Here is a 13,826-nt window from a genome sequence, read left to right as displayed (position 1 = left end):
TGGAGGCAGGAACTGCTGTGGTTGTAGGATACGTGAAGAGCTGAGTAAATTAATGGCACTCATTGAAATGCCTGAAATAAATAAGAAGATTTTTCTGGACAGCATAGCAGTTACAAGCTGCCATTCAACTGGAGTTGCCCCAGATAGTCACATCGTTTACATGGTGATTTGTGCCCAGAGCAACCTCCTATGGAGGCATTTATGTGTATGGATCTGCCTCTAGACTGTTCCTCTTCTCAGTGAGAGTGTGCTTGGCAGTGGCTGTACATTGGCTGCACCCTGGACCTTTCCTGAGAGTGGTTCCACATTGGCTACACCATGGACTTATCCTGGGAGTGGTTCCACATTGGCTGCAGCCTGAACCTTTCCTGGGAGTGCTTTTACATTGGCTGCACCATGTACCTTTCCTGGGAGTGGTTCCACATTGGCTGCACCCTGGACCTTTCCTGGCAGTGGTTTCACATTGGCTGCACCCTGGACCTTTCCTGGGAGCTGCTCCAAATTGGCTGACCCTGGAGCTTTCCTAGGAGCAGCTCCACATTGGCCGCACCCTGAACCTTTCCTAGGAGCAGCTCCACATTGGCCGCACCCTGAATCTTTCCTGGGGATTTCTCCACATTGGCTGACCCCTGGACCTTTACTGGGAGTGGTTCCACATTGGTGGTGGGTCAGGATAAGAGCAATGTGAGCCTGTGGCAAAGTGAGAAAAACGTGGTCCGTGGTGGATCACAGTCCTATCTACTAACTTCTCTGTCTCTCTTCCTTGTCTGTGCTTAGCCAGTGCCAACTGTCACTTATTAACAGCCCACAGTCACAGCCTCTATGCCTAGGCTGTCCAGCCAGCAATGACGCCCAGGCTCAGCCACCCCACTCCTACTTAAAAGCCAGACCCAAACTATCCCACTCAGCTCTCAAGCCCCAGTCCAGCTACTCCACCATGCTGTCAAGCCCATAGCCAGCTAGCCCACCCAGCTGTCATGCTCTGATCCAGCTAACCCACCCATCTCTCAAGCACGGACCACGCTAGCCCATCCAGCATTCAAGGCCAGACTCAGGAAGCCCACTCAGCTGTTAAACCTAGGTTCAGGTAGCCCACTCAATTGTAAAGCCCCAGGCCCAGCTAGTCCTCTCAGCTTTCAAGCCCAGGCAAAGCTAGCCCACCCAGCTGTCAAACCTAGGGTCAGGTAGCCCACCCAATTGTAAAGCCTCAGGCCCAGCTAGCCCTCTCAGCTTTCAAGCCCAGGTTCTGCTAGTCCACTCAGCTGTCAAGCTCAAACCCAGATAGCCCACCAAGCTGTCACGTTTAGACCCAGATAACCCAACCAGCTGTCAAGCCCAGGCTCAGTTAGCTCACCTATTGTTGTCAGGCTCAGGCCCAACTAACCCACTCAGGTTTTAAGCCCAGGCCCAGCTACCCACTAAACTGTCAAGCTGAGAACCCAGCTAGTGCACCCAGCGGTCAAGCTTAGACCCACCTAGCTTTCCATCTCAGATCCAACTAGCCCTCTCAACTGTCAAGCTCAGACCCAGCAAGCCCACCCAACTGCCCAGTCCCAGATAGCACATTTACTTTCAAGCCAAGGCTCAGCTAGCCCACCCAGCTGTCAAACTCAGAGCCACCTAGCCCACTCAACTGTCATGCCCAAACCTATCTAGCACCCCAGTGGTCAAGTTCAGACCCAGTTAGCCCACCCAGCTGTAAAGCCCAGGTCCAGATAGCCTACTCAAAAGTCAAAATCAGTCCTTGGCAAGCAATGACCTGCCTCATTTACCATACCATTACCAATCAGCTAAAATCACTTCCTGGGGAATCACCTTTCACGTGACTGTACACTGTGATCATATCCTGCCTTAAGCAGTTTTTGAAATACCAGTCCATCTGGCATTGTCAACCACGCCACATTCAAAGTCACCTAAATCCCCTTTGTTCCCCATTATGATGCTCAGTTTGAATTTCATCAAGTCGTCTTTACCATGTCTAGATGCCTAAATGCAGTGAGTTGCTGCCATGTGATTGGCTGATTAGCAATTTGTGTTAGCAAGCAATTGAACAGGTGGACCTAACAAAGTGGCCGGTGAGTGTAATTCTATATTAGTTCCTTTGGAGGAACCCCTAGAACCCTTTGGAGGACCCCCGGCTGAAAAAGGCTGGACTAGGCAGTCATATATTTCTGTCCCCCTTGGTGGGAGTGGAGGTGACCTCTCTATGAGGACATACAGTCCATACACACCCAGCACAAGGCCGGGGTCACACTACCAGACGGTTCTCGGGGCTGCAGTTCCTCTGAGCTCCACAAGGTGGGGATCTCACTTCTACCCAGACAGGAAGTCTCTATGGAAGACAGGAAGTGATGTCAGGGACAGACAGGAAGTGATGTCAGGTACAGACAGGAAGTGATCTGATAAAGACAGGAAGTTTCATGAGGTACGAAGTTGAGAGGCGATGTTACTGGAAGTGGCAGCAGAGGAGGTGATAAGATCTTATTTTCTATTTACACCCAGTAACCCCCCGTCATGTCTGTCCTCTTCCTCTACCATCACATCCTTCCTCTTACTCCATCGTCACGTCCGTCTTCTCCTCCATTGTCATGTCCGTCCTCTTCCTCTACCAGCACACCCATCCTCTTCCTCTACCGACACACCTGTCCTCTCCCTCCATCGTCATGTCTGTCCTCTTCCTCCATCGCCACATCCGTGATCTTCCTCCATCACCACTTCCGTCCTCTTCCTCCACCGTCATGTCCATCCTCTTCCTCCACCGTCAGGTCCGTTCTCTTCCTCCACCGTCACACCCGTCCTCTTCCTCCACCGTCACACCCGTCCTCTTCCTCCACCGTTGTGTCACATCCGTCCTCTTCCTCCATCGTCGCGTCCATCCTCTTCCTCCATCGTCGCGTCCGTCCTCTTGCTCCACCGTCACACCCATCCTCTTCCTCCACCGTCGTGTCACATCCGTCCTCTTCCTCCATCGTCACATCCGTCCTCTGCCTCCATCGTCGCGTCCGTCCTCTTCCTCCATCGTCGCGTCCGTCCTCTTCCTCCATCGTCGCGTCCGTCCTCTTCCTCCATCGTCGCGTCCGTCCTCTTCCTCCATCGTCGCGTCCGTCCTCTTCCTCCATCGTCGCGTCCGTCCTCTTCCTCCATCGTCGCGTCCGTCCTCTTCCTCCATCGTCGCGTCCGTCCTCTTCCTCCATCGTCGCGTCCGTCCTCTTCCTCCATCGTCACATTTGTCCTCTCCCTCCATCGTCATCACGTATGTCCTTTTCCTCCACCGTCGTGTCACGTCCGTCCTCTCCCTTCACCGTCGCGTGCTGTCCTCTCCCTCCATCGTCGTGTCACATCCGTCCTCTTCCTCCATCGTCGTGTCACGTCCGTCCTCCTCCTCCATTGTGTCACGTCCGTCCTTTTCCTCCATTGTGTCACGTCCGTCCTTTTCCTCCATTGTGTCACGTCCGTCCTTTTCCTCCATTGTGTCACGTCCGTCCTTTTCCTCCACCGTCGTGTCACGTCCGTCCTCTCCCTCCACCGTCGCGTGCCGTCCTCTCCCTCCACCGTCGCGTGCCGTCCTCTCCCTCCACCGTCGCGTGCCGTCCTCTCCCTCCACCGTCGCGTGCCGTCCTCTCCCTCCACCGTCGCGTGCCGTCCTCTCCCTCCACCGTCGCGTGCCGTCCTCTCCCTCCACCGTCGCGTGCCGTCCTCTCCCTCCACCGTCACTGTGACGTCTTTTATCTCCAGCAGATGATGATACACACATATATAGTGTGGGAACACAGATTAACCCCTTCAGGGGCAGAACATTCCCCCACTTCTGGGGCCGGAACATTCTCCTCATTGTGGAGATGTTACCTTTCCCACCAATCTCCTTCTCACCTCCTCAGTCTATACTGACCCATTATACGACCATTATTAGTGGCGGGGGATGGGGGGTATTTAGGGCGATTGGAATATAAATGTCTTTATTTTATAAGATTCCAATAGGAAGAAAGAAGGAAAATGTCATTTGTAGTAAATGTCCTGAAAACGAATGTGTCCACCATGATCCCAGCCTCAGATATTCCTCCTAAATGTGATGAGTAAAGTCTCCGGAGTACACAGAGATCATAGGAATACCATGTGTCCTGGCAAAGCCCAAACACAACGTTCATCTGCCAGTCTAGGAGAGGTGGGACGCACCCAGGAGGAATGATTCAGTGTACAGAAACCTCACAGAGTGCCCCTCACAGCTCCTCCTCCCAATGTCCCTCCAACAAGGGTCAGAGAATCCTATGACATCACAATGACCTCACAGCTCCTCCTCCCAATGTCCTCCATCCAGAGTCAGAGAATCCTATGACATCACACTCTCCTCACAGCTCCTCCTCCCAATGTCCTTCCAACCAGTCAGAGAATTCTATGACATCACAATGACCTCACAGCTTCTCCCAATGTCTTCCAATCAGAGAGAATCCTTTAACATCACACTGACCTTGCAGCTCCTCCTCCCAATGTCCCTTCATCCAGAGTCAGAGAATCCTATGACATCACACTGACCTCACAGCTCCTCCTCCCAATGTCCCTCCATCCGACTCTGTTTTTTTTCTGATGCCCTTGGAATGTGGGTGGACCTTTGCCAACCTCACTAGCAAGGTGGGACTTGTATGTAAGAACACCAGAATTGCTTATGACAAGCATTTATTCTATGGATTGGGGGGTCCTGTGGGGGTAAATTATACCTCAGCCTGAAGTGGGGCTTTTACAAAAGGGATAACTGACTGGGGTGGTGAAGAGGATTCTGGGAATTTCATTTGCATTTAATATTTGTGTTTCAGTCTAGAATTTGCCTTCTGTGAAGTCTGGAGATCGTATGACATCACATTGCCTCCACCTCCCTCCCTGATAGAAGAGAGAAAGAAGAAGATTCTAGAGTGGGAGTATTTAGAAGGACATAAGGACCTCTACAAGGACGTCATGATGGACAATCAGCCGCCCCTCACATCACCGGGTAAGAGAACACTTTATTGGAAAGGAGAGAGCAGTACGGAGGATCCACCTAGATCCCCCATCATCTGATAAACACATAGAAACAATGGATTCAGTCAGTGTGTGTGTTTCCTACAGATGGATCCAGTCATGGTAACCCACCAGAGAGATGTCCCCGTCCTCTGTATTCCTGGGATTCCACACAGGAAGGTCACACCATCCCTCACCATCATCAGGTAGATGGATCCAGTCATGGGAACCCACCAGAGAGATGTCCGCATCCTCTGTATTCCCGGGATTCCACACAGGTCAATATTAAAGAAGAGATAAAAGAGGAGGATGATGAGGATGGAGTGATGGAGGAATCCGAATATCCAAAAGAACACAAAGATCCGTACCAGGACACCATGGTGGAGTCATCCAGCTACAGGAACCCACCAGAGAGATGTCCCCATCCTCTGTATTCCCGGGATTCCACACAGGAAGGTCATACCATCCCTCACCATTACAAGGTTGGTGGGATGGAGCATCTAGAACACGGACTTGGGTAGTGATGATGTGGATTTTGTTGATGTTGATCCTTCTCTTGGTTTAGGGTGAAGATGTGACAGATATAAAAGTTGAGGTGAAATCAGAAGAAGAAGAAGAGGCGTATGTGAGGGATGATCAGCTGTCTATGGAGGAGGATGGAATAACGGGGACATTTATAGAGGAGGACACTCCTACAGAGATCAGCACAGGTGGGTCATGAACACTAAATCCATTCCTCAACCCATACTGCTCACTGATTGGTGCAGATGATAAAGTTCTCATTGGATCTCTCACTGTGTTTCTGGTTTGGGGGAACCAATCGGCTCCTGTCTAGTAATCCTCTCTGTCTTTGTATTTTAGTCCATGGCCAGGAGATGAGGAAAACCTCCGAGGATTGTCTCACTTTGTCTCCAGACTGGAAAGTAGAAGATGAGGACATCACACAGTATAGTCCAGGAGAAAACCCGGCTCCCTCCAATGTCCATCCGGCACCACCCAGTGTAGATGGACCATCAGATTCCACGTATCCTGAGGAATCTCAGACTCTGCGGGACCGAGCCAGCCTTCCAACAGACAAGAGGTTCTCCTGTACTGAGTGCGGGAAATGTTTCCGTTTTGAAAACAAACTTAATGAGCATAAAAGAACTCACACAGGTGAAAAGCCATATTCCTGTCCTGAGTGCGGGAAATGTTTTTCACAGAAGTCCAATCTTTCCATACATCAGAGATCCCACACAGGAGAGAAGCCGTATCCTTGTGCTGAGTGCGGGAAATATTTTTTACTAAAGTCTCAACTTGTTACTCATCAGAGATTGCACACTGGTGAGAAGCCGTATTCCTGTCCTGAGTGTGGGAAATGTTTTTCAGATATGTCCAGTCTTTACAGACATAAGAGATTGCACACGGGGGAGAAACCGTATTCTTGTTCTGAGTGCGGAAAATGTTTTTCAGAGAAGTCCAGTCTTTACAAACATCAGAAATTACACACAGGAGAGAAGCCGTATTCCTGCCCTGAGTGCGGGAAATGTTTTTCAGATATTTCCAGTCTTTACAAACATCAGAAACTGCACACTGGGGAGAAGCCGTATTCTTGTATTGAGTGCGGGAAATGCTTTTCACAGAAATCCAATCTTTACAGACATCAGAGATCTCACACGGGGGAGAAGCCGTATTCCTGTCCTGAGTGCGGGAAATGTTTTTCACTGAAGTCCCATCTTTCCAGACATCAGAGATCACACACGAGGGAGAAGCCACTTCCCTGTCCTGAGTGAGGGAGATGTTCCTCACTGAAGTCCTGTATTCCTGGGGTCCCACACAACGCTGGAGGTCTATTAGTGCCTTGAGTGCGGGAAATGTCTTCTAGATGAATGTTGCTGGACATCCCAGCTCTCATGTGGGGAAGAAGCACACCCTGATATACACCTTGGATATACTCCATGGCTGATCTTCATCATGGAAGAAACCGTTCATAAGGAGGTCAGAGATCACCAAAAAATTGGATGAAGTGTGGGACTGGGTTGGCCATTGATGGCAGGAGAAGAATAAAAATGGCGTCCTCACCTGTCATTGGCTGGAAGATTTCGCAAACTCTGTGGCTGGCCATGACAAATTTTGGTAGTATTTTATTTCATACGATGATTCCATATAATGCACTATTCCTCCTGATTGAGGTATTTTAGGAAAAATACTGCACTATGGCCACTAGATGGAGCCGGCGATCATAGGAAATCGCTGTCATTATTAAAATGGGGCCAGAATTTGTCAAGGCTGGGTGAATACTTCTCTATGGTGCAGCTGATTATTTATAAATCGAACTCTTTACTTTCCTTGGTCAGGCATGGTCTCCTACAAATCACTGAGCTCATCTTCATACACCTTCAGTACCGCAGACATTGAAGGACAAACATTAATTGAACCATTAGTAAACAACCAACCATTGATCTAAAATGGAAAATCCCGCCTTTGGCTGTGCTCCTCCCCCTGGTGCAGTTCATTAGATCGAAACGTTTCAGTATTCTTAGTTCTGGATCATCAGGAGTGTCTATATACACGGCTCCACCAATGAGAGGAAGACTCTGAGAACCCATCAGACCTCAATGGGGAGGAATCTCCTGCTGGATCTCTATACTGACATGGACGGGGGGATGGGTGAGGAACGTAAGGACGCCCCATCATTTGATGGAAATGATCGACCTACAGAGGACTGAATTCAAAGACACCCTGAAAATCAAAGTGAAGAAATGATGCAGCAGGCGACTCTATGTTGGTGAAATGTCATTGCAGCAACTCAGAATGGTCCTCAGTAGTCTGTGTGGCCCCCACGTGCTTGTATGCATCCCTGAAAACATCGGGGGAGGCTCCTAATGAGATCACGGATGGTGTCCTGGAGGAGTTCCTCCCAGATCTGGACCAGGGCATCACTGAGCTCCTGGACAGTCTGAGGTGCAACCTGGGGGCGTTAGATGGACCAAAACATGACATCTCAGAGGGGTTCTATTGGATTTAGGTAAGGGGCCATTCAATGGTATCAATTCCTTCATCCTCCAGGAACTGCCTGCATACGCTAACCACATGAGGCCGGGCATTGTCTGCACCAGGAGGAACCCAGGGCCCACCGCACCAGGAGGAACCCAGGACCCACCACACCAGAAGGAACCCAGGACCCACCGCACCAGGAGGAACCCAGGACCCACCGCACCAGAAGGAACCCAGGACCCCCTACACCAGGAGGAGCCCAGGACCCCCTGCACCAGGAGGAGCCCAGGACCCCCTGCACCTTGAGGAACCCAGGACCCCCTGCACCAGGACGAACCCAGGACCCACTGCACCAGGAGGAAACCAGGACCCACTGCACCAGTGTAGGGTCTGACAATGGGTCCAAGGATTTCATCCCCATACCTAATGGCAGTCAGTGGGCAATTGTATAGCCTGTAGAGGTCTGTGCGTCCCTCCATGGATATGCCTCCCCAGACCATCACTGACCCACCCCCAAATTGGTCATGCTGAACCATGTCACAGGCAGCAGAACGTTCTCCATGGCTTCTCCAGACCCTTTCATGTCTGTCACATGTGCTCAGGGTGAACCTGCTCTCATCTGTGAAAAGCACAGGGCGCCAGTGGTAGACCTGCCAATTCTGGTGTTCAATGGCCAATGCCAATCTAGCTCTATGGTGCCGGGCAGTGAGCTCAGGGCCCACTAGAGGACGTCGGGCCCTCAGGCCGCCCTCATGAAGTCTGTTTCTGATTGTTTGGTCAGAGACATTCATACCAGTGGCCTGCTGGAGGTCATTTTGTAGGACTCTGGCAGTGCTCGTCCTGTTCCTCCTTGCACAAAGGAGCAGATAACGGTCCTGCTGATGGGTTAAGGACCTTCTACAGCTCTCCTAGAGGAACTGCCTGTCTCCTGGAATCTCCTCCATGTTCTTGTCTCCTGGAATCTCCTTCATGCTCTTGAGACTGTACTGGGAGACACAGCAAACCTTCTGGCAATGGCATGTATTGATGTGCCATCTTGGAGGAGTTGGACTGCCTGTGCAACCTCTGTAGGGTCCAGGTATGGCCTCATGCTACCAGTAGTGACACTGACCCTATGCAAAACGAGTGAAAAACAGTCAGAAAAGATGAGGAGGGAAGAAACGTCAGTGTCCTCCACCTGTAAAACCATACCTGTTTTGGGGGTCGTCTCATTGTTGCTCATCTAGTGCACCTGTTGGTAATTTTCAATAACACCAAAGCAGCTGAAACTGATGAACAACCCCCTCTGCGACTTACCTGACCAGATCCATATCCCAGGAGGTTCATGGACTCGATTCCAGACTCGGATTACAAAGTCGTCCTTTCATGTTTGGAGCCGTGTATCTTTGCATTATAATGTAGCCAGGAGCCGGCTTTGTCATTCTACAATCCAAAGACATCTACAGATGAGACTATGATTCATCCCTTTCCCCCTAGTGCCCAGTATTGGGACCTCTACATCACTTCCTGTTAGAGTAGATGCCATGCTTTTGACAGGAGAGGATCATGGGACTTGTAGTCCTATAGCCAATACATCCTGTATTCTTAAGTGCTAATTGAACTACAACTGCCAGAGAGCTAACAGATGAGAAGGATGCTGGGAAAGCAGATATATTCTACAGCAAGGGACTGTCTCTCTCTCTTGGTGCAGGATCCAGAGCTGAACACGGGGACTGCTGTCCTCCGGAGATGAATTGTGGCCTACTGCTGCTGGACTCTGCACATCAGCACATCCGGGACACCAATCGCTGCACTGAGATAACATCGACTTCTCTGCATCAGGATTGTCACTGTCCAGTCTTCACACAGACATCTCTGCTTGTCGCGCTGACAGGCCACCAGGCGGTAACTTAGCACATCCCTCCAAACTTTCTAGAGCACGGGTGTCAAAGTGGCGGCCCTCCAGCTGTTGCCAAACTTTAAGTCCCATCATGCTTCTGCCTTTGGAAAACATGTCAATCTTGCAATGCCTCATGGGACTTGTAGTTTGGCCACAGCTGGAGGCCCACCAGTTTGACACCCGTGGGCTAGAGCCTCAGCAAGGACTGTGTTCCTTGGGGGGGCCGTGCTATCTATAGGATTGATGAGTGGGCAAATGCCCAACCTCTTTCGGTCATCACTCTAGAGACACTGCATGCAGACTCCTTTAGACTCTGTTCACACTTGAGCATTTTTCAGCTCGCAGTACAAGTAAAATCCCATTAATTCCAACGGCCCCTGTTCGCACTTGAGCATTCTGTCTCCTGTTGCAAAATGGCCGTCGCTCAAACAAGTGCTTGCTCTACTTTTCAGGTGGATCTGAGCGTTTTGTCCCCAGAGACTTGAATAGAAAATGCCTGAACAGTGAGCAATTTTTTCAAGCGTATTTTCAGGTCAAAGAGCAGCTATTTTTGTTGGCCACAGTAAAAAAACACATAAATGAAAAACGCCAGAAAAAAAGGTCTATAATATCTGCAAATTTGCTCAAAAAACACCTGAAAAATGCTTAGCGTGAATGTAGCCTTAAATTTCAGTAGCAGGAGATCGTTGCTTTGAACAGTACCACGGCTATCAATTACATTGAATTGCCCGTATTCATCAATGTTTATGGGCCCCACCATTGCTAGCAGAAGACAACAGATACCACCATATCAGGAACTTTAGACTATTGTAACTCCCTCCTCATTGGCCTACTTCATCATAGGCTATCCCCTCTCCAGTCTATCATGAATGCTGCTGCCAGACTCATCCACCTTACTAATAGTTCCGTATCTGCCACCCCTCTCTGCCAATCCCCCCACTGGTCTCCATTCAGTGTTCTCCACCCCTCTCTGCCAATCCCTCCACTGGCCTCCATTCAGTTTCCTCCACTCCTCTGCCAATCCCTCCACGGGCCTCTGTGTAGTGTCCTCCACCCTCTCTGCCAATCCCTCCACTGGTCTCCATTCAGTGTCCTCCACTCCTCTTTGCCAATCCCTCCACTGGCCTCCATTCAGTGTCCTCCAATCCCTCCACTGGCCTCCATTCAGTGTCCTCCACCCCTCTCTGCCAATCTCTCCACTGGCCTCCATTCAGTGTCCTCCACCCCTCTCTACCAATCCCTCCACTGGCCTCTATTTTGTGTCCACCCCTCTCTGCCAATCCCTCCACTGGCCTCCATTCAGTGTCCTCCACCCCTCTCTGCCAATCCCTCCACTGGCTTCCATTCCGTGTCCTCCACCCCTCTCTACCAATCCCTCCACTGGCCTCTATTTTGTGTCCTCCACCCCTCTCTGCCAATCTCCACTGGCTCCCATTCAGTGTCCTCCACCCCTCTGCTAATCCCTCCACTCATTGTCCTCCACCCCTCTCTGCCAATCCCTCCACTGGCCTCCATTCAGTGTCCTCCACCCCTCTCTGCCAATCCCTCCACTGGCTTCCATTCAGTGTCCTCCACCCCTCTCTGCCAATCCCTCCACTGGCTTCCCGTTGCCCAACGGATAAAATTCGAAACATTAACAATAACATATAAAACCATTTATAACTCTGCCCCAAATTACATCACCAATCTTGTCTCCAAATATCACCCAAACCGTACTCTCCGCTCCTCCCACGACCTCCTGCTCTCTAGCTCCCTTGTCTCCTCCTCCCATGCTCATCTCCAGGACTTCTCCAGAGCTTCCCCCATCCTCTGGAACTCTCTACCCCAATTTATCAGACTATCGACTACTCCGCCTAAAAGTACGCAATCTCTGAAAACATCTCTCTTCAGTGAAGCCTATCCTGCCCTCAGCTAATAATGAAATCTTCTATTCCTCCTACTAGTCCATCCCCCACAGATACTACCTTTTGTACCACTAGCTCCTCCCTCTTAGATTGTAAGCTCCAAGGAGTAGGGCCCTCCTAATCCCGTTTATTGTTGCTGTATTGTTTCCTGTTATATTGTAAAGTGCTGAGAAAACTGTTGGTACTATGTAAATCCTGTAAAATAATAATAATGTTTATGAGCCCCACCATTGCTATCAGAAGACAACGGATACCACCAGGAACTTTTGACCTCACAGGACTCAACTTGCAATCTTTAGTTAAAGGAATCTCTTCTCTTTTAAGGCCATTGCCATTGAGATCAGAGTGCTTATATCTAATCATTCCAGAGTATACCTTTTATATAATTCTCTGCATCCCCCATTACAGCAAGATGAAAAGTCAACAAACCTTTTCTGCCGCCTCTCACTGCTGGTGCTGCAATTAAATAGTTGAAGCTTACTATTCATGACTGTATAATCTGATAAACATTGCTAATTGATTATTTCTACTTTACCAGTGTTCTGCTTTATGTTAATCGGGGTTGTATATCCTGAATCCATTGTTTCTGTGGTCTACTCTTCTGCACAAGTCTAATATAGAGGTGTCACTAAAGAATTATGTCTCTCGCATTATTATTCTATACTGTTGAAATACACTATATTGCCCCAAGTATTGAGCCGTCGGCCTTTCCATGCACATGACCTTTAATGGCCTCCCAGTCTTAGTCCTTAGGGTTCAATATAGAGTTGGCCCGCCCTTTCCACACACATATGACCTTTAATGGCCCCCCAGTCTTAGTCCGTAGGGTTCAATATTGAGTTGGCCCCGCCCTTTGCAGCTATAACAGCTTCAACTCTTCTGGGAAGGCCGTCCACTAGGTTTAGGAGGGTGTCTATGGGAAGGTTGACCATTCTTTCAGAAGCACATTTGTCAGGTCAGGCACTGATGTCGGGGGAGGAGGCCTGGCTCGCAGTCTCCGCTCTAATTCATCCCAAAGAGGTTCTATGGGGGTGAGGTCAGGACTCTGTGCAGGCCAGTCAAGTTCCTCCACCCCAAACTGGCTCCTGCATGTCTTTATGGACCTTGCTTTGTGCACTGGTGGGCAGTCATGTTGGAACAGGAAGGGGCCATCCCCAAACTCTTCCCACAAAGTTGGGAGCATGAAATTGTCCAAAATGTCACCTTAAGAGTTCCCTCTTAAGGTGACATTTTGGACAATTTCATGCTCCCAACTAGGGGGTCAAGCCCAACCCCTGAGGAACAACCCCCCTCCACCAAACTTTACACTTGGCACGTGAGCGTGGAATATTTAGTAGCCAGGAAATGTCACGGATGGGCTTATTGCCCAAGTGGCCACCTATCACGGGACCACGCTTGGAGTCACTGAGCTCACTGAGAGCGACCCATTCTTTCACCAATGTTTGTAGAAGCAGTCTGCATGCCTAGGGGCTTGATTGTATACACCTGTGTCCATGGAGGGGATTGGATCACCTGAATCACATGATATGGAGGGGATTGGAACACCTGAATCACATGATATGGAGGGGATTGGAACACCTGAATCACATGATGTGGAGGGGATTGGAACACCTGAATCACATGATATGGAGGGGATTGGAAGACCTGAATCACTTGATATGGAGGGGATTGGAAGACCTGAATCACATTATGAGGAGGGGATTGGAACACCTGAATCACATGGTATGGAGGGGATTGGAACACATTAATCACATGATATGGAGGGGATTGGAACACCTGAATCACATGATATGGAGGGGATTGGAACACATTAATCACATGATATGGAGGGGATTGGAAGACCTGAATCACATGATATGGAGGGAATTGGAACACCTGAATCACATGATATGGAGGGGAATGGAACACCGGAATCACATGATTGGGAGGGGGCGGGGACATCTGAATCACATGATTGGAGGGGATTGGAACACCTGAACCACATGATTGGGAGGGGATTGGAACACCTGAATCACATGATTGGAGGGGATTGGAACACCTGAATCACATGATATGGAGGGGATTGGAAAACCTGAATT

General features: G+C 49.8%; 1 protein-coding gene across 1 annotated transcript; it reads left to right on the top strand.

Annotated features, from left to right (window-relative positions):
* The first annotated feature begins 2,262 nt into the window (after positions 1–2,262).
* On the top strand, positions 2,263–12,384 carry LOC149443143 (uncharacterized). Its single transcript, XM_089655877.1, has 5 exons — positions 2,263–2,470; positions 4,809–4,981; positions 5,098–5,471; positions 5,555–5,699; positions 5,851–12,384. The coding sequence occupies exons 1-5, from the start codon at positions 2,421–2,423 to the stop codon at positions 6,759–6,761; spliced, it is 1,653 nt and encodes a 550-aa protein (XP_089512003.1). The 5' UTR covers positions 2,263–2,420; the 3' UTR covers positions 6,762–12,384.
* The last annotated feature ends 1,442 nt before the right edge of the window (positions 12,385–13,826 follow it).

The sequence above is a fragment of the Staurois parvus genome, unplaced genomic scaffold, assembly GCF_062004578.1.
Source record: "Staurois parvus isolate SC_StPar_1 unplaced genomic scaffold, SC_StPar_1.0 ptg000874l, whole genome shotgun sequence".
Lineage (NCBI taxonomy): Eukaryota > Metazoa > Chordata > Amphibia > Anura > Ranidae > Staurois > Staurois parvus.
The sequence above is the reverse complement of the archived record's forward strand: the minus strand, read 5'-3'. Positions and strand labels throughout refer to the sequence as shown.